Source organism: Canis lupus, chromosome 5 (genome assembly GCF_003254725.2).
Source record: "Canis lupus dingo isolate Sandy chromosome 5, ASM325472v2, whole genome shotgun sequence".
Lineage (NCBI taxonomy): Eukaryota > Metazoa > Chordata > Mammalia > Carnivora > Canidae > Canis > Canis lupus.
This window is the reverse complement of record NC_064247.1, coordinates 57,067,499-57,085,102: the sequence shown is the minus strand read 5'-3', so window position 1 is coordinate 57,085,102 and position 17,604 is coordinate 57,067,499. Positions and strand designations below refer to the sequence as shown.

The window sequence follows — 17,604 nt, the reverse complement described above, 5'->3', positions numbered from 1 at the left end:
CACACCTGCAGTGCTGCAGGGTCTCTGCAGATTGCAGCCTCCACAGGTGGTCCCTCAGGTGATTTGATTGACCCGATGCAGGTTCTTGGAGCTCTGCTCTCAAGGAGGACGTGCCTTCGGGCCATCCTGTGTTGCTTCCAACCACGTGCTGGGCAGAAATATCCATGAGTCTGGGATTCTGAGGAGGCCCCAGGTGTGGGTGGGGGAGGACCCTCCAGGGGGTCTCATGTGCACTGGGGTGCTAGCAAGTCACCTGAATTTGCGGCCTGGTGTCTCAAGTAGTGCTACTCACGTAGTCATTCAACAAATAGTAGTAAAGCACCTGCTACATACCAAACACTGTTCTAAGCATTTGGGATTCATCAGTGAATACAGCAAATGAAAAGCCATGCCCAGGGAGCCTCTGTTTTTGTGGTAATAGGAGACACACGATAAGCAAAACATGAAGTTCATGACAGGTGGCCCACATCGCACAGTTGCTGTGTCCTTGGACTCAAACTTCTATCTCACCAGGGGTCAGAGTGGTCACGGGCAGGGCAGGCAGGGCTTTGCTCACTCCGCGGGCTCTGTGCCGCTTCCCAGCCAGCCTCCAAGGTAGAGTGTCATGCTCAGGCACCAGCCTGAGAGCAGTAACATTCCTTTTGTCACTGCTGCAGACAGCATGCAGGTATCTCACGTTCCTGAGGTCAATGCCCACACAGACCTCCCTGGGCTAAAGCCGAGGAGTTGGCAGGGGTGCCTTCCTTTCTAGGGAGAGCTGCTTTCAGGTCCCTTCTGGCTCCTAGAGGCACACTCCTTCCTGGGCTCATCCCTCTCCCTGTCCTCCAGGCCAGCAGCATCTCTGGCCCTCTGACCTTCCTTCCATTGTCACCTCCCTCTGACCACATATTTTTCAGGCCTGAGGACCCCATAACCAATCAGCCATGCTCAAACATTCCTGCTGCCCATCCAGCCCACCTCCCTTCCATGCCCTGTCTGTACTGCATCCCAATGCCACAGGAGCCTCCTTCATTTTTTTAAAAAGATTTTATTTATTCACAAGTGACACACACACACAGAGGCAGAGATATAGTCAGAGGGAGAAGCAGGCTCCCTACGGGGGGTCTGATGTGGGACTGGATTCCAGGACCCGGGATCACGCCCTGAGCCAAAGGCCAGCGCTCAACAACTGAGCCACCAAGCATCCCAGGAAGCCCCCTTCAAAGGCAGCATCTCCTACCTGTGTCCCTGGCCTATTTCAGGGTGCACATCAGTGCTCAGGCCAGGTGGGGCAGGTGCAGGTGAGTGCCCGTGGGCACTCGGGAAGGGAGACCCAGGTTGGAACAGGGCAGGGCCCAAGGGTGCTGCAGGTACAGGGGGAGGCTTGCTCTCTAGCAACTGAGGCCCAGAGGGCTCCCAGGAGGAGGAGCTGCCCTTCAGTAGTGTTTGTCAAACCTGGATGTCCAGGCCCTCACAGACCTGGGAGTGGACGCTCCACAGAGGGTACGGCCCCAGGTCTCCAACAAAAGTGCCTCTTATTTGAAGGAACACCATGTGGCACCTTGCAATCCAGGAGGGACAGCTGGAGGATGTCCGAAAGTCTGCCCAAGAGGAGGAGGTGACCAGCAGGAAGTACCTCCGGGAGCAGGTGGCCAAGCAGCTCCACAAAGAGGAGGAGGCCTCAGAGAAGATCAAGCGGAACCGGCTGCTGAGAGTCAGGTGGGTGGCAAGGACCTGCCAGGGGACCTGCTGCTTCTTGGTAACCAGCCTGCCTGTGGTCCTGCCTGAGCCCCGCCCCTGGCCAGAGTCCCCCTGCAACCCCCTACTTAGCGACCTTAACATCCACTTTTCCTTTCCATCCCTGCTCTGGCTGCTCCCAGAGGCTTAGGCCCCACTCCCCAGGTGTAGCCCCTGTCCAGCAGCCTCCTAGTTGGCCAGGTTCCCAAGCAGGGCAGAGCAGCTTCTGCAGGGGTGTCAGGGCCACAGGGCCCAGCTCCGGCCACTGCAAATGAACACCCACTCCTGCTCCCCTGGTGCAGTCCCCATCTCCTTAGCTCTCAATCCTTCCCCGAGGTCCACTCTACTCTTGCCCCTCTTCATGCCAGCCAACCCATTGCCAGCTTTCTCCGCTGTTTCTGTGGGAGCCAAGCCCCTGGTCACTCACAGAGTCCTCACCCACCCCTCCCCACCAGCTTGGTTCTCATCCTGCCCTTGGTGCCAGCTCTGCCCCGAGTCCCCCTCCTGGACCTCGTCCTCGGCACAAGCACTCAGGTGCTGCCACCCTGGGCCTTAGGGACACTTGTTCCCCTGGGTGGGTGTGGCCCCTCCAGAGCTACTGGGCCCGGGTTTCTGTTCCCACTGCCCCATGCACCAGCAGGAAGTCCATGTGCCTCCAGAAGGATCATGTGCTCAGGCACCAGAAGCTGGTGGAAGATGCCCAGAAGAATCACAGGATCGCAGTGAAGTTCCTGAAGGCTTCCCTGAGAAGGTAGCGTATTCAGATCCTCTTCCTGTTGATACCCTGGAGGAGAAATATAAGAATGGATCCTTTGTTTTTATTTGAAATTCCCCAATTTTACTATTAAATCATCACCTGACTGTCAAAAAATAGTAAAATTTGTTTTCAGTTTTGCTCTGATCGCCCATTATTTTCAGAAGAGGACCTACCATAAAATGGCAGGAGCCTCTAGTCCAGAGAAACATGCCTCAGTGTTTCCTCGTGACATTCAGCACAGCACTTTGCATGTATTTTGTTTTCCTGGCGGACACAACCAACCCCCAGGCTCCTTCCAGTTCTGTACTAGCATGTCAGTATGACCTTGGTACTTCTGGTGAAAAATCCACCTTCCTCCAGAATTCGGGAGCAGGAGAAGGAGGAGGAGATGAAGTCCCGGGAGCACATGAAGAGGCGCATGGACGCCGTGCTGGCTCTGAAGAACAGCATCACTGCCAACAGGGTAGGCATCCGCTCAAAATCTGTCATCGACCTTTGCCCGCAGGGCACATCGCAATCCAGGAGGGACTATGTGAGAGCCTCCTGACACCCTCAGGGCCCCGTGCAATCCTCCAGGAGCCTGTCCAGGCCGTTCTATACCTGCACACTGCTCAGTCTGCCCTACCCTGTCCTGAATCCCTGCTCCTTGGGATGGATCCTGGGTCCTCAGACTCACCACAAGTGGCTGCCTGGGGGTCCACTAAGGTTCCCCAAGGATCCGTCACCCACAGGTCTGTGCTGGCTCTAGCCAGATGCCTAGCTGGCAGGGAAGAAAGTAGCACAAACCTGTCCTCAGGGGGCCTTGTCCATGGGAGGAGTGATGACAAGGCTCCAGGAGGACCAGGGCTGGGTGAGGCCACGTGCAGGGGCCCAGGACCTCGCTGGGGGAAGTGGCATCTGCCTGGGGCCTGGGCTGTGGAAGTTAGGCCTAGGAAGTGGAAAGGGGATGAAGGGGAACAGCATTTGCAAAGGCTCAGAGGCAAGAGAGAGCAGGCCTCTTGGAGGAAAGCCCAATGTGGCCAAGAAACAGCAAAGGGCCGAGGCTGGCAGCCTATCCTGCAGAGCTGCGGAAGACAGCATGTCAGTTAGGGGAACCCCTGAGGATCCTGAGGATGGTCAGTTGGTAGGTAGGCAGGGCCCAGGGACGGGGTAGCTCTGCAAACATCTATTCAGGCATCTCAGAACTAATTTAATGTCACCCATCCAACAGAAAGCTCTGGGGGTGGGTGTATGTGCACATGCGTGTGCCAGTGCTGTAACCTCACTGTTCTCTGTTCCCAAGGAAACACTCCGGAAATTTCAGGCATGGAGCCAGGCCAAGGCAGACCTGGCTGAGCAGAAGGCCCAAGCCGAGAAGGAGATGATTCTGGCCCAAGGTGGGGACGCTTTCAAGCAGCTTTTCCATCAGCGCCGGTGCGAGGAGCTGGAAGCCCAGAACCGGTGCGTGCAATGTAGCACTCCAGGGGAGATGCCTCTCTGGGCCATGGGAGACATGTCCGTCCTAGTTAGCCAAGCCGCTTCCCTCTCTGGGCTTCCCCCTCTGGGGCCTCCCCAGTCCTCAGAGCAGGTCCTTCCGGCCCCATCACCCCTAGGGTGGCCCCACTTGGATTCCTGGCCTGGTTTCCCGATTTCTCAGGAGCCACCCCGAGGCCCCAACATGGCTCACTGTCTGGCTCTGGGCTCTCCAAGGGCCCTGCCCTGGATGGCTATGGGCAGCCTAGGCTCTCGCTCCTGGGCTCCACTTTCTGATTTCCTCCAAACAGTCACTTGGTGCTGCCTCCTCAGTGTCCTACACCCCCTCGCAATCCTGAGATCCCCCCTTTCAGCCCTTCAGGGACCCTGTACACAGCCCCCTCAGGCTGCGCCCTGCCCTGCTTCCCACCCCCAAGTCCCCCGGAGGATGGGCTTCCCAAGGTCCTGCCCCTGACCCCACCCCCAGTCATGGTCACAGTTAGAGTCTTCCCAGGTGTGGCCTCCTGGTTCTCTCACCGGGGACAGCCTCTCTCATCTGGGGGTCACTATGCCCTGAATGTCACCACAGGAGCTTTGCCCTCAGCTCACCTGCTAGGGGCTCCCAGGGGCAGCCCCAAAAGCCCCTTAGTCTGGCACAGGCCTGGCACCTAGGAAGAGTCAGAAAGGAGCAGCTGGGATGAGTGAATGGGCAAATGGCCTCAAGCCCTACTGTGCCCTTGCTCTGTGCCTCATCAGGAGTGCCCAGCTGCTGGCCTGGAAACCAGGAGCAAACTTCAGCGCCTGTGGGGTGGAGGTTTACGGGGGTGCCGCAGCCAGGCTCTGCCGGAATCTCTAGTCCTGGGTCTCCATCCAGCCTGGCAGCCATCCTCGGCCTCATCTGCCTCCCAGGAGCCTGGGGCTTGTGTGGAAACCAGCTCCTTGCAACCCTGTGCCCCATGGGGCCGCACCAGTGTTCCTGAGGAAGGGGCTCTTGGGGAGGGGCTCTTGGGGCCCCCAGAGGCAGTTGGCATCTCACTTCCTCTGGGCCCATGTGGTATTCTCCCACAGCACCTTCAAGGAGGAGCAGAAGCTCAGAAAGCAGGAGATCATCAACCAGATCTTGAAAGAGGAGGCTGAGGAAGAGAAGAGAAAGAAGAAACAGTCTTCCCCCGCCCCAGCCATGGGCCAGGCGCCTCTGAGAGAGAAGACCTGGAGTTACATCACAGACATTTGTGAAGGGAGGGATGCAGTGGCCCTTCCCAGCTTCCCTGGAGTGAGCAAATGCCCCATCAAATACTCGCAGCACCAGGGGAAGCAGACGGGCAATGCTCCCAGGGACCCTGTTGGGACCTCTGGCTGAGATCCAACAAAGGCCACCCAGCCTGTCCCTGGGTAACCAAGACAGGCCGATGACCACAGGCCAGTGCCTGTTACCACCCTGGTGCCAAACATGTTCAGGACCCCTAGAGTCCAGCGTCCTCCCTCTCGTGCATTCCCCAATCCATTCGTGCAATCGACCCTACCAAGTGCAGACTCTGTTCCAGCTCCCGGGCCAGTGACCTGTTTACCTGTCCCGGGGTGGGGGTGGGAGGGTGGGGGTCAGAGAACTCAGGATCCCCAGAGCCCAGTGCAGCACGTCCACTTCTGCCCTTGTGCACCCCAAGACCTGAAGGTCCAGGTCACCCCAGGTCTGTGGGGCCTTGATCTGGCCTGAGGTGGTTTTCAGTTTTCCTGTTTCCCAGCCCTGTGGCTGCAGAGTCTGCACCTCACCCCACACCCACCCCCTGCGCCCCCTGCCCCCACCCACATGCTGACCTGGCTCACACCCCAGGGCCTTCACACCTGCTACTTCCTCCCCTGTCCCCTGCCCTGGGAGCCTTCCCTGCCCATCTACACGAGGTGCCCTGTGTTTCTCTGCATTGGCACCCGCTCTACTTCCTTGGGAGCCTTTCACACGATTGTAGCAATGTCTCCTCCATCTCTGTCTGATGTCTCCTGGAGGAGGCTACACCCCAATTCCACTGCAGCCCAATCCCAGAGCCAGGCGTCCTCTGAGCATCAACCATGGATGGCTTTTCCAGGGCATAATTTATAGGAGCAAAAATTAGAAATAATGCAACACTAAGGGTCTGTGAGAAAGATTCCCGTAGGTCCATAAATTAGTATCTTTTGGATTCTTTTGTGGGCGTTGGAAAAAAATATTTAATGCCTTATAAAGACATTTATCTTTTATTTACTTATTTATTTATTTACTCATTCATTCATTCATTCATGAGAGATGCAGAGAGAGAGAGGCAGAGACACAGGCAGAGGGAAAAGCAGGCTCCATACAAGGAGCCCAAAACGGGACTCAATCCCAGGACCCCAGGATCTCACCCTGGGCCAAAGGCAGGAACTAAACCACTGAGGCACCCAGGGATCCCAACATTTATCATTTAAATGGGAAAGGTTACAAAACAGACTATGTTCTAGTGCCTAGATAAAGAGAACAAGATGCCTTTATCTTGGTGCCTGGGGGCTTATGGTGAGGGTCACTTTGTCCTTGCTAATCTGTAGAGTCCCTATTTGCAGGACAAGCTGCAGGATGGCGACAGGGCTGAACACCCCAAAGCCTCTCAGTTCTTGGAAGCCATTTCCAGTGAGTCTATCCAGGGGGACCTCAGGAATGTCAGCTGGGAGGATGACACACTGGCTGAGCCGGAGATCCCCGGGCTCTGGAAGGAAGACTATAAGCCGTACCAGGTAAACACTTCTGCTTCCAGGGCCATAAAGCCGGACAGTGGCCTGGCGCCTGCTGGCCCAGAGCACGAGGCCATAGACAGAGCTCCTGGCCAAGTTACTCACATCGCTTGGAGAGGCACCTTTACTTATGTCACTTGGGGAAATGTTGCTTCCTATTACAAGTTTCAACACCTTCCTCTGGGCCTGATTTAAAAATCTGGGAAACTGGGGCATCTGAGTGGCTCAGTCAATGAAGCATCCAACTCTTTTTTTGTTTTGCTTTGTTGCTGCTGAGACGTTAGCTCCTTATTTTCCTTTAAGATTATATATTTGAGAGAGAGAGAGAGAGCGCACACAGGAGAGCACGGAAGGGGGAGGGGCAGAGAGAGAGGGAACAGCAGACTTCCCGCTGAGCCTGGAGCCCAACCTGGGGCTCAGTTCCTCAACCCCGAAATCAGGACCTGAGCCAAAATCAGGAGTTGGACACTGAACCAAGCCCCCAGGCACCCCACACTCAGCACAGAGCCTGCATAAGATTCTTTCTCTCCTGGGGCGCCTGGTGGGGGGCTCCGTCCGTGAAGCATCTGCCTTCGGTTCAGATCATGATCTCAGGGTACTGGGATCCAGTCCTGCAAGGGGCTCCCTGCTCAGCGGGAAGTCTGCTTCTCCCTCTGTCCTTCCCCCTGCTCATGCTCTCTTGCTCTCTCTCTCTCTCTGTTTCAAATAAATAAAGTCTTAAAAAGATTCTCTCTCTCCCTCTGCTCCTCCCCTTCCAAAAAAGTATATATATAAATGGAAAATGAATAAAAACAGATAAATTAGTAAACTGTTCAAATATCTAAAAAACCCCACCTGGGCATTACTTCCCGGAAATCTGCTGGGCCCCTGGATGCATCTGCTCTTCCCATCTTTCCTTTTTCTCTGAAGGACGGCCTGCTGGCTGATGCCAGACTCCCCTGGCCTGGCTGCCCTGGGTCTAGCTCTGTGCCACCTCCTCCCGCTGCCCCCAGCCACCCCCCAGGGCACAGGTGGCAGAATGCCACTCTGGGCCTGGGCTTGCCCCTGGTGCCAGCCACTGTTACTGGAACCTCAGGTGCCCAAAGAGGAGGCAGACAGGAAGCCCGTGGATGGGACAAAGATGGACAAGGACATTCTGGCCCGTACCATGGAGCAGCTGCGCAGCCGAGTGACCCACAAGCAGGTGGTGTCAGGGCACGAGTTCAAAGGTCGCCCATTCAACAGCAAGCCCAAGCTCATTCACTTCAAGGTGAGCCCTGAGAACCCAGTGGGTGTGCAGGAGGGACAGACCCTGGTGCAGGGGACGGGGTGGGGGTCAGACACCAGCCCCTGAGGGTCCCCTGCTCAGGGCCAGCCTCCCTGGAGAGGGACAGCAAGGAGGTCAGGGCCCACACGTACTCATAGCCAGGAGAGGCTGCGGGGGCTCCGGGGCTGGCATGCAGTCCCTTGTCCATCCATCCATCTGTCCATCCCAGTAGGGCTCCGGCCTAGCCCACACCAACCTGGCTCCCCAGAAAGCCAATTCCCACCCCACTCTCCCTGCACTTCGTGCACCCCCAGAGGGGCTCTTCCCAGGTCAGGAAACCTGGGGAACTGCTCCTGGTCTGTGAGGATGGCCCTCACGCTTGTCCCCAGACCTTCCTCTGGCATCCTCACAGTGGCCATCGGATGTGAGGAAAGTCACCACATGCTCACAGAGGTGGCCACCCTCCAACAGGCTCCAAATAACTTCTGCTTTTCCCAGGATTTTGATATCGGCAAAGTGTACAAGAAGAAGATCACGTTGATAAACGCCACATACACCATCAACTACTGTAAACTGGTGGGCGTGGAGGAGCATCTCCGGGACTTCATCCACATAGAGTGAGGGGCTGTGGCGTGGGCTGTGGGTGGTTCTCACGCCTTCCCACCTCGCAGCCAGTGCTTCCGCGTGAGACCTTCTGCTGGAGGCTGCACTGTCTCTCTCCCTGTGTGGGTGTTGTTGGAGGCCAACCTCATTTTGCATGATCCGGGTGTGGCGGCCACATGCCCTTTCTTGTAGTGTATCACCCATTCTGGCCAAGATGCCCCTGGCAATTGTTGGGCCTTTTCTGTGTGAAGCTTAGACCCGTCCCTGCCACGGAATGGTCCCTTCCAACTGTCTGCATGTCCATTCTATCACCATGTTTCCCTTTCCTTCTGCAGAACCCCACTGGTGCATGAGTGGGTCTTTTTCCATCCACCTGGCCCCCCTAATGTTGCTTCTTCCTTGCTTTTTCCCCACATCTTTCTCAGGCAGACCTGCTGTCTCCACTACAGTGTCTCTCTTTTCTTCTCCTTTGCATTTTGCCTTTGGTTTTAAGGAAGTTTCTTCCTGGTTTCTGCTAGCTTTTAATTGATTTGGAGGCCCACAATGACCCAGGATGGCGCTAGGACTCCTGGCTGGAGTGCATGGCTGCAGGGCAGGTACCTACCACCCATCCCTGAGACCTGTCCCCACACTCTGTGCCTGCTGACCTGGGTTCTGGTCAGCTTCTCCCACATAGGACATGCTATTCTTTTCCGGGCACTGTTTGTAGGTCAGACGTGGGATCTGTGTGCCCCCCCTCTTTCCAGCAGCATTCTGGACTCTCCCCGCTCTGCAAAGGCTTATGTGGGCAGAGCGTACCCAGAAATTGCCCTTTAGCACTGTTACGCTGTCCTGTCCTGTCCTGGAGGCCCAGGATGTACCTGCGGTCCACTCATTCTTCATGCTGATCTATGGGTGTCTTGGGGAGTCGATCCTGAAGCATTCCCTGAGGGGGCTGGAGCTGAATCTCTCGTGGACAGCTACTTTCTTCCCACACTGCGGTTATCACCCTCCATCTTCTGGTCCCTATGACTGCTGTTGCAAAGTTGGCTTCCAGCCCAAAGGTACAGCCCTTGTGGGTTGTCTGGCTTCCCTCTGGCCACCTTGAGACCTCCTTGTCTCCCGTGTCCTGCAGGTGTGGGCTGATTTCTTAGATGTGTTAGGGCTCCCTGAGGACTCAGACCTCTGAACAACTGTGGACACCTCTCCAGCCATATGTCCAGGTGTGGTCTCGAGTCCCACGCTCACCTGGCCCTTCTCACTCTGGGTCTAATTGGCTGTTGAAATTGCTCACTGAGTCTCTGATTTCAGTGGCCATACTTCTCATTTCTCAAAGTCCTGCCTCCTGCCTCAGGCCCGCAGCTACATCTCGATGGTACCTTGTTCCCTTCTCATATCTGTGATTCTCTGTCTGTTGATAGTTTTAATGTTACATCTTTTAAAGTCACCATTCAATCGTTCTCTCATCCGAGGACCTTGGAGTTTGACCCTACTGTCTGCACGTATGTTGTTGGCTTACATGTGTCCTTTCCAACCTGGGATTCCCATCTTCTCACCAGAGGGATTCTGCCCCACTGGGTCTCTGTGATGTGGCATCAAAAACCTTCCCTCCCAACCAGAGACATTTTGGATTTGCTTCTGCCTGGTGCTGTGGGGTCATTACCAGCCAGGGGGGAGACAATTATATTAAATTTTTAGCTTATATCTTTCTAATTCAAGCACCTTTGGTAAAATCCAACCTTCTGAAAATACATCCCACATTAGAAATTCTCTGGGAGCTTCTTTTTCTCACTCAGGATCCAGACCAAGACAGGCCGACTGCCCTCAAATCTCCCTGTTTCATGGAAAATGGGGTTCAGAGGGTCCCAGCTGTGTTCAGGGTCAGTGTGAGTCCCCTACCTGGCTCATACCCCTCTCGCTGGTGTTGAAACCCTAGGCCTGTGGTTCCAGGCCGGCACATTCATGTCCCCAGTTTAACCGTGAGTACTGCTCACGCTGTGGCATCTGCCCCCTCTGGGGACCTGCCTTATTTGCCCATCGACTCCCTTACTCTGCACACATTCAGATGTTACTTGAGTGTCTCCTGGGACCTGGGCACTGGGGCACTGGGCCACAGTGCCCAGCACAGGCGGGAAGGAGTGCAGAGACCCACTCAAGTGTCTGCTTCTGTCCAACTATGCCTTCCCACTGCTCTGATTACATATCCTGTCAATTGTTGTGCCTGCAGCTTTGATCCCCCTGGTCCCATGTCAGCCGGGATGTCCTGCGAAGTACTTGTCACCTTCAAGCCCATGGTGAGTGCCTGTCCCAAAACCAGGTGATATAAACGGACTTTCCTCCATTGTGAGTGAGTGGTGGATGGAACTGGGTCTCTGCTTCTCCTTGGGCTCTGCAGACATCGGTGTGATTGGTGCTGGAGGAGGGAAACTTGGGCCTCAGTGGGGGTCACACAGGCCCCTGTTCTGTTTCCAGACACTTTCAGCAATGTTTCTGATGTTAGGAAGAATTACAAGGCTGCCCTGATGGTTTGCGAGCCAGCAGGTGTGATCCGTTGGTGCTCTTGGGTCTAAATGGGGCATGTTCAAGTGTCCTAAGGGTCCGTGGCCAGTGTGGGGCTCCTCCTGCTGCCGCCACACCCAGGTCCAGCCCATGGTTCTGAAGACAAGGCAAAGTTACAAACGTTATGGTGGTTGGGGTGTTTTGTTTTTTAGATAAACAAAGATCTAGAAGGAAACGTCTCATTTCTGGCTCAGACGGGTGGATTTTCTGTTCCACTGAAGTGCTCCACAAAGAAATGCACGGTAAGTCCAGAGACTCCCGAGCCAGTACCTCCAGGGAAGCCTTGGTGGCACCAAGCAGTGCATCCAGGTCTGGGCCTCGGTCCCACACAGCTCGGGTGAGGCTGGAGCAGCGGCCTGGGCAGGTGAGAGCTCGAGTACTGCTCTGAGCAAGTGAGTGTTCATGTGGACGCTGGGAAGCAGGGGCAAGTCCTGCAGCCACCGGGAGACCTCAGGGCTGATCTCAGGAGACTCGGTCACCTCAGATGCTCTGTGATGTCCCCTCTATTTCCTTCTGAAACTATAGTCACCATGCTGTGGACACCTCCCCAGGCCTGATGACTGAGATTTGTACCTTTGCACTACCTCCCACAACCACCTCTGCTGTCTGCACATGAGCTGGGGTTGTGGGTTCCTCACATAAGTTAGGTCGTACAGTGTCTTTCTCTGCCTGGCTTCTCTCACCGAGCAAAGTGCTCTCAACGTTCATCTGAGCTATTCCAAATGGTACGATTTCCTTCTTTTTTATTCCATCGTACATATACCCCATCTTCTTTATCTGTTCATCCACTGGCAGACACTTAAGCTGTCCCCATTGGTTGGTTATTGTAAATAATGTTGCTGTGAATATGGGGTTTCAGGTGTCTTTTTGAGTTAGTGGTTTCATTTCCTTGGATATATTGTTGGAGATGAGATTGCTGATCTCAGAGTAGTTCTACTTTTAACTTTTCGAGGAAATTCCAGACTGTTCTCCACAGTGGCTGCACCAGTTTGCACTCCCACCAACAGTGCATGAGGGTTCCCCTTTTCCACATCCTTGCCAACACCTGTCTGTTGATTCTAGCCGTTCCAACAGCTGTGAGGTGACACCTCATTGTAGTTTGACTTGCATTTCCCTGATGACAAGCAATGTTGAGTAACTTTCCACACACCTGTTGGCTGTCTACATGTGTCCTTTAGAAGAATGTGTGTTCAGGGTAGTGGAGAAGAGCTGCGTAGTACCCCATGGATCAACCACCTGAGTGCTCCATCCATAAGAACTGCCTTAATTTTAAATTGTCTATTTAAAAAAAGAAAAATGGGATCCCTGGGTGGCTCAGCAGTTTGGCGCCTGCCTTTGGCCCAGGGCGCGATCCTGGAGACCCGGGATCGAATCCCACATCGGGCTCCCGGTGCATGGAGCCTGCTTCTCCCTCTGCCTGTGTCTCTGCCTCTCTCTCTCTCTCTGTGACTATCATAAATAAATAAAAATTTAAAAAAAAAATTAAAAAAGAAAAATGTTTGTTCAGGTCCTCTGTCCATTTTTTTAAAAGATTTTATTTTTATTTATTAACAAGAGAAACAGATAGGCAGAGACACATGTAGAGAGAGAAGCAGGCTTCCTGTGGGGAGCTGGATGTGGGACTCAATCCCATGACCCCAGGATCACTCCCTGAGCTGAAGGCAGCGCTCAACCACTGAGCCACCCAGGTGTCCCTGCCTATTTTTATTTTTTTTAAAGATTTATTTATTTGTGATAGACAGAGAAAGAGAGAGAGAGAGGCAGAGACACAGGAGGAGGGAGAAGCAGGCTCCATGCCGGGAGTTGTGTGAGTGAGTTCTTTATATATTTTGGATGGCAAATATTTTTCTCATTCTATAGGTTGCCTTTTCATTTTGTTTACCTCTGCTGTGTAGGACTGAGTCTTTTAAAATTCTTTACTTTTAAAATTTTTATCATTGGAGTGTGGTTGACATACAGTGTTGTATTAGTTGGAGGTGTACAACATCAATTCGACAGTTCTATACATTATTCAGTGCTCGTCATGGTAAATGTAGTCATCACTGATCCTCTTTTTAAGAAAAAATTCAAACATAAGGAAAAGCAGAAAAAATAGCCCACACAGGATGTGCTGCCTGGTGTGTGCTTTGCTGATCCACTTCCCAGTAAACCAGCAATATCAACACCTCAGCCTTAAAAAACTTCCACATTCATGTAGAATAAAGGAGATTCTCCTGCAGAAACCACCAACCATGGCCCCTCCTTAGTGAATGAGTCAGCACTTACTGCAATGATGCTGGGTAACAAACCACTCCTACATTTAGCAGCTTATCTCAGCAGCAAGTATTTTGTCAGGTTGGGCTTGGCCAGGTGGCTCACTTCAGGATACAAGTGAACGAAGCAGTAGCTTCTCATGGATAACAGCCACAGCCCTGGAAACGAGGGCCACCCACACAACCTCCCTCATTGCATTTCCTAACAATGTTGACTAACACAAGTCACATGCAACATGTTCCATCAGTGGAGCAGAGAAAGAAGCCCCCTTTCCAGGACAGCACGGGATGTCAAGACCGAAAGCGGGAATGAACGAGAGGTCACAATAGTAACAATATTCTCCCCTGCAACATCCACATGCCTCCTCCCGGCCTGTTACCTGGTCCACACTCACATGTACCAGCTGCCCCAAACCACCTCCCATCGCTGTTTGCCAGCTAGGACACCCTCAAGATCGCACACTGTGTTGATTTACCATCTTAGCCAAGTGTTAAGTCCACGCTTCAGTAGATTACATGCGTTCATAATAGGCAGGCACCACCTCCATGCTTTCCAGAACTCTCCTGCCTTCCAGAATGGAAACTCTGTCCCCAGGCAGCACCTAACTGCAATGGCCCTGGGCGCCTCCTCGCCACCTTCTGTCTCTGGGGATTTGAATGCTTTAAGTGCCTTGTAAGTGCAATCACGTGGTATTTGTCTTTTGTGATTGTCCTCAGGAGTCCTGCTTGTTGCCGCATGTGTCAGAATGTCTGTCCTTGTCAAGCCTGTAGGTGCGGAGGCCGTGCTTCTGTTTGCCACTCCTTGCCTTCCTGAACCTCATTCCCTGCATCACCGTCTTCTTTTGTGTTTAGTTGATTTTTTTTATAGTGAAATATTTAAATTCCTTCCCATTTCCTTTTGTATACATTCTGTCGCTATTTCCTTTGTGGTTACCAAGGGATTCCATTTCACATCCTGACGTTAAAGCACCCTGACTCAGATTTCTCAGATTTCTCGCAGCTGAAGTCCAGTAGCTGATAGAATGTCTGCCCCTTTACGGCTCGGGTATTAATGTCACAGAATTACATCTTTGTGACTGTGTGTCCAAAACCAGGAACTCAAAATATTTCACACGCATTAGTCTCTTTTCATGTAGAAAGCAAAATGTGGATTACAAACCAAAGTGATGATAACATTAGCTTTTAGACTAATAATACCTGCTTTTTTTAAAAAAAAAAAAAAGCATTAGTCTCTTAAATCATGTGAGAACAAAACCCACAGTTAAAGCCCTGTGACAAGAACACTTGCTTTTATGTTGCCCGTGCGCTCACCTTTACTGAGGCTGTATTTCCCCTGATGGCTTTGAGTGACTGTCTCCTGAGTCTCCTCCCCGTTTGGCCTCAGAGTGCTCCAGGTGCATTTCTTGCAGGGCCCTCGGCTTTTGTTCATCTGGGAATGTTTTGCTGGAGAGAGGCTTTTGGTTGACAGCTTTTCCCTTTAGGCCCTTTGTATACATCCACCCACTGCCCTTTGGCCTCCAGAGTTTCTGAAATCTGCTGATGACCTTGCCAGGCCTCATGTGCACTGGGTCATCACCTCCCCTTCTTGGTCTCAGTGGTTTGATTGTAATGTGTCCCAACATGGGTCTTTTTGGGTTCATATTACTCAGAGTTCAGAGAGCTGCTTTGATGTTTATATTCATGTCTTTCATCAAACTTGGGAGTTAGGACCATGTTCCTTGTCTTCCACTGCCAGGACCTCTGTGATGTGGCTTCTAGTCCACCAATGGTGGCCCACCCGTGGTCCTGTAGGTTCTGCTCACTTTCCTTCAGACTCGACACCTGTTGTCATATGTCATATCCGAGTCCCCTGAGTCTTTCTCCCGTCTGCCACTGATGCTGCCGATAACATGGCAACAACCCGCCACCTTGTCTTGAACCCCAGTGTGGCACCAACTGCCACCTCCCCACCAAGTGGGCCATCAACTCAAGGTTTGAGCCATGACCATACCTCCTGCCTGAAGCAGCCCCTTCCTGAGGAGGGATGAGTCACGAGAGGCAGCTGTGCTTCCCTGGTTTCAACCCCTTGGCCTCCAGCCCCACAGGGGAGGCTCAGAAGGCCGTTTTCAGTACTGACTTGTTGCTTTCCCTATGTTTTCACTTCTTTACTAGTCTTTAGCATAAGGAGTTGGTAGTTATCACTTCTCATGGTGGCAAGTTAGGTCCTCTCTCTTCCTGTTTCCTCATGGATTCAACGGCTTTTGTGTATTCCACAATCTAAAGACTAAATTGATCTTTTAGTCTCCATTCTTGGTGCTCACATGGCCCAGCCGTGGCCATGGCAGCCCTGGGCCCCCACTTAGGTTTATTTTTTTTTTTTAATTTTTTTTTTAATTTTTATTTATTTATGATAGTCACAGAGAGAGAGAGAGAGAGGCAGAGACACAGGCAGAGGGAGAAGCAGGCTCCATGCACCGGGAGCCTGACGTGGGATTCGATCCCGGGTCTCCAGGATCGCGCCCTGGGCCAAAGGCAGGCGCTAAACCACTGCGCCACCCAGGGATCCCCCCACTTAGGTTTATACACAGCCTGTGCACTATGGCCCCAGGGCAGTGGCATCTCTACTGGTGGCTGCTGAGCCTCACAGAAGCCATGGAGAGCTGATGTGTGCTACAGAACACGTTGCCTCCAGCAACCAATGCTCCAGGGCTCCTGAGCCACCCCCGCGCGGTGTGGACACCGCCTTCTCAGAGCAGCTCATGGCACAAAGCAGCAGTACTTGCTGGGGAACAGGCCCTCAGAAAGAGCAGGTATGTGGTGGAGTCAAGATTCAAACCCCGGACTCGGCCATGGGAGAAGGCTGGGCACCTGGAAGCCCTGCTCCCCCAGAGGCAGGCCTCAGGTTCCTTTCTGGATGGACCTGGAAAGCACTCATCTGCTAGGCTGGCCCATTGCCAAGTGCAGAGAAGGGCCGTCAAATGCCCAGCGTAGGCTCCTAGTGTCCTCTGGGCTTCCCTGCAGTTTGATCATCAGATCATCAAGTGGAGCTGCCATGACAAAGGTGCCTAAGACTGTAAGACTGTAGCTCAGTTAAGCAAGGACTTGTTTCTGCCTCAGGGGTCAGGGGCTGGGCTGGCATGCTGCCTTGCCACCCTCAAAAAATGGCTTCCAAGCATTGTACCTTCCCAGTCAGAGGGAAGGGGGAAGGGAGGTCCCCCTCATGAGCTGGAAGTGATGGTGGCATGCTGACCTCTGGCTATAAGGTAGACTGGGCAGTAGAGCCCATGTTCCACTGAAGCTCGGGCTCTGTCATAAACAGGAAGAAGGGAGAACTGCTAGGGGCACACAAGGTGCCCCACAGTGCAGCCCACCAGCCACTGACTTCACCTGTGACCTGTTGCTCCCACACTTAGAACACACCAGCCCCTTTCCAGGGCAGCAACCCAGGCCCACCGAGGCACTGCCTCCAGCTCAGCATGTTTGAGAAGGGCCACCCTCCATCCTGTCCACACGTGGCTTCTGGAAGTCTGGTGACCTACAGCCAGGAGACAGGTCATCTGCCCACGTACTCCATACACACATGCACACCCACACCTTCACACACAGCCCCACACACCTGCACACGTGTGCACACTCACACACAGCCCCACATGCATGCACACCCATACTCACACATTTACACACAGCCCCACATGTACCACCACCATGCCTCACAGTGCCCCATGACCTTCATCACCTGACTCAGTGTGATTTCCTCACCATAATGTTTCTGCTCTGCCATCCTCCTGCCAAACTGTGCTCTGTGGGAGGGCCAGAGGGGCAGGAGAGACTCAAACAGACATGTGGATTATTTGGAATTCTTCTGTAAAGGAGATTTATCTCTTCCTCATTCATTAATTTATAAAAATTATTTATTGATTTCACTCTTCGAATTAGAATCAAATACAACTTTCTGCTGCTGCTCACATTTTTCTTAGAAGAAATTCAGTGGCCCTGAGGTCCTCTGACACTCGACTATTACTGTGTTCACAACTTCTGGTTGAGCACACTTCCTTTCTTTCTAATACCAGATAACATGCCAGGTTCATCTGCGCACCTCCTGCCCCCCATCCTAGAGTAAGTCCTCTCCCTAGATAGCCCGGTTTCTTCTCCTGGAGAGTGATGTTAGTAACCAGTATCTGGGGGCGCTGGGGTAGGGGGTGCACAGCCAGTTCATCTCCTGACTCTTGGTTTCAGCTCAGGTTGTGACCTCAGGGCAGTAGATCAAGCTCCAAGTCGGACTCCTTGCTCAGTGCAGAGTCTGCTTAAGACTCTTTCTCCCC

General features: G+C 53.2%; 1 protein-coding gene across 4 annotated transcripts in view; it reads left to right on the top strand.

Moving 5' to 3' along the window:
* CFAP74 (cilia and flagella associated protein 74) overlaps window positions 1-17,604 on the top strand; it is a 65,866-nt gene that overhangs the window by 18,718 nt on the left and 29,544 nt on the right. For all 4 annotated transcript variants that reach the window (XM_025427475.3, XM_025427469.3, XM_025427468.3 and 1 more), the window contains exons 7-16: window positions 1,525-1,698; window positions 2,357-2,467; window positions 2,834-2,936; window positions 3,756-3,913; window positions 4,994-5,198; window positions 6,497-6,667; window positions 7,740-7,913; window positions 8,409-8,527; window positions 10,720-10,786; window positions 11,204-11,293. In XM_025427475.3, the coding sequence (XP_025283260.1) occupies window positions 1,525-1,698; window positions 2,357-2,467; window positions 2,834-2,936; window positions 3,756-3,913; window positions 4,994-5,198; window positions 6,497-6,667; window positions 7,740-7,913; window positions 8,409-8,527; window positions 10,720-10,786; window positions 11,204-11,293 (1,372 nt within the window). The remainder of the gene's footprint in view (window positions 1-1,524; window positions 1,699-2,356; window positions 2,468-2,833; window positions 2,937-3,755; window positions 3,914-4,993; window positions 5,199-6,496; window positions 6,668-7,739; window positions 7,914-8,408; window positions 8,528-10,719; window positions 10,787-11,203; window positions 11,294-17,604) is intronic.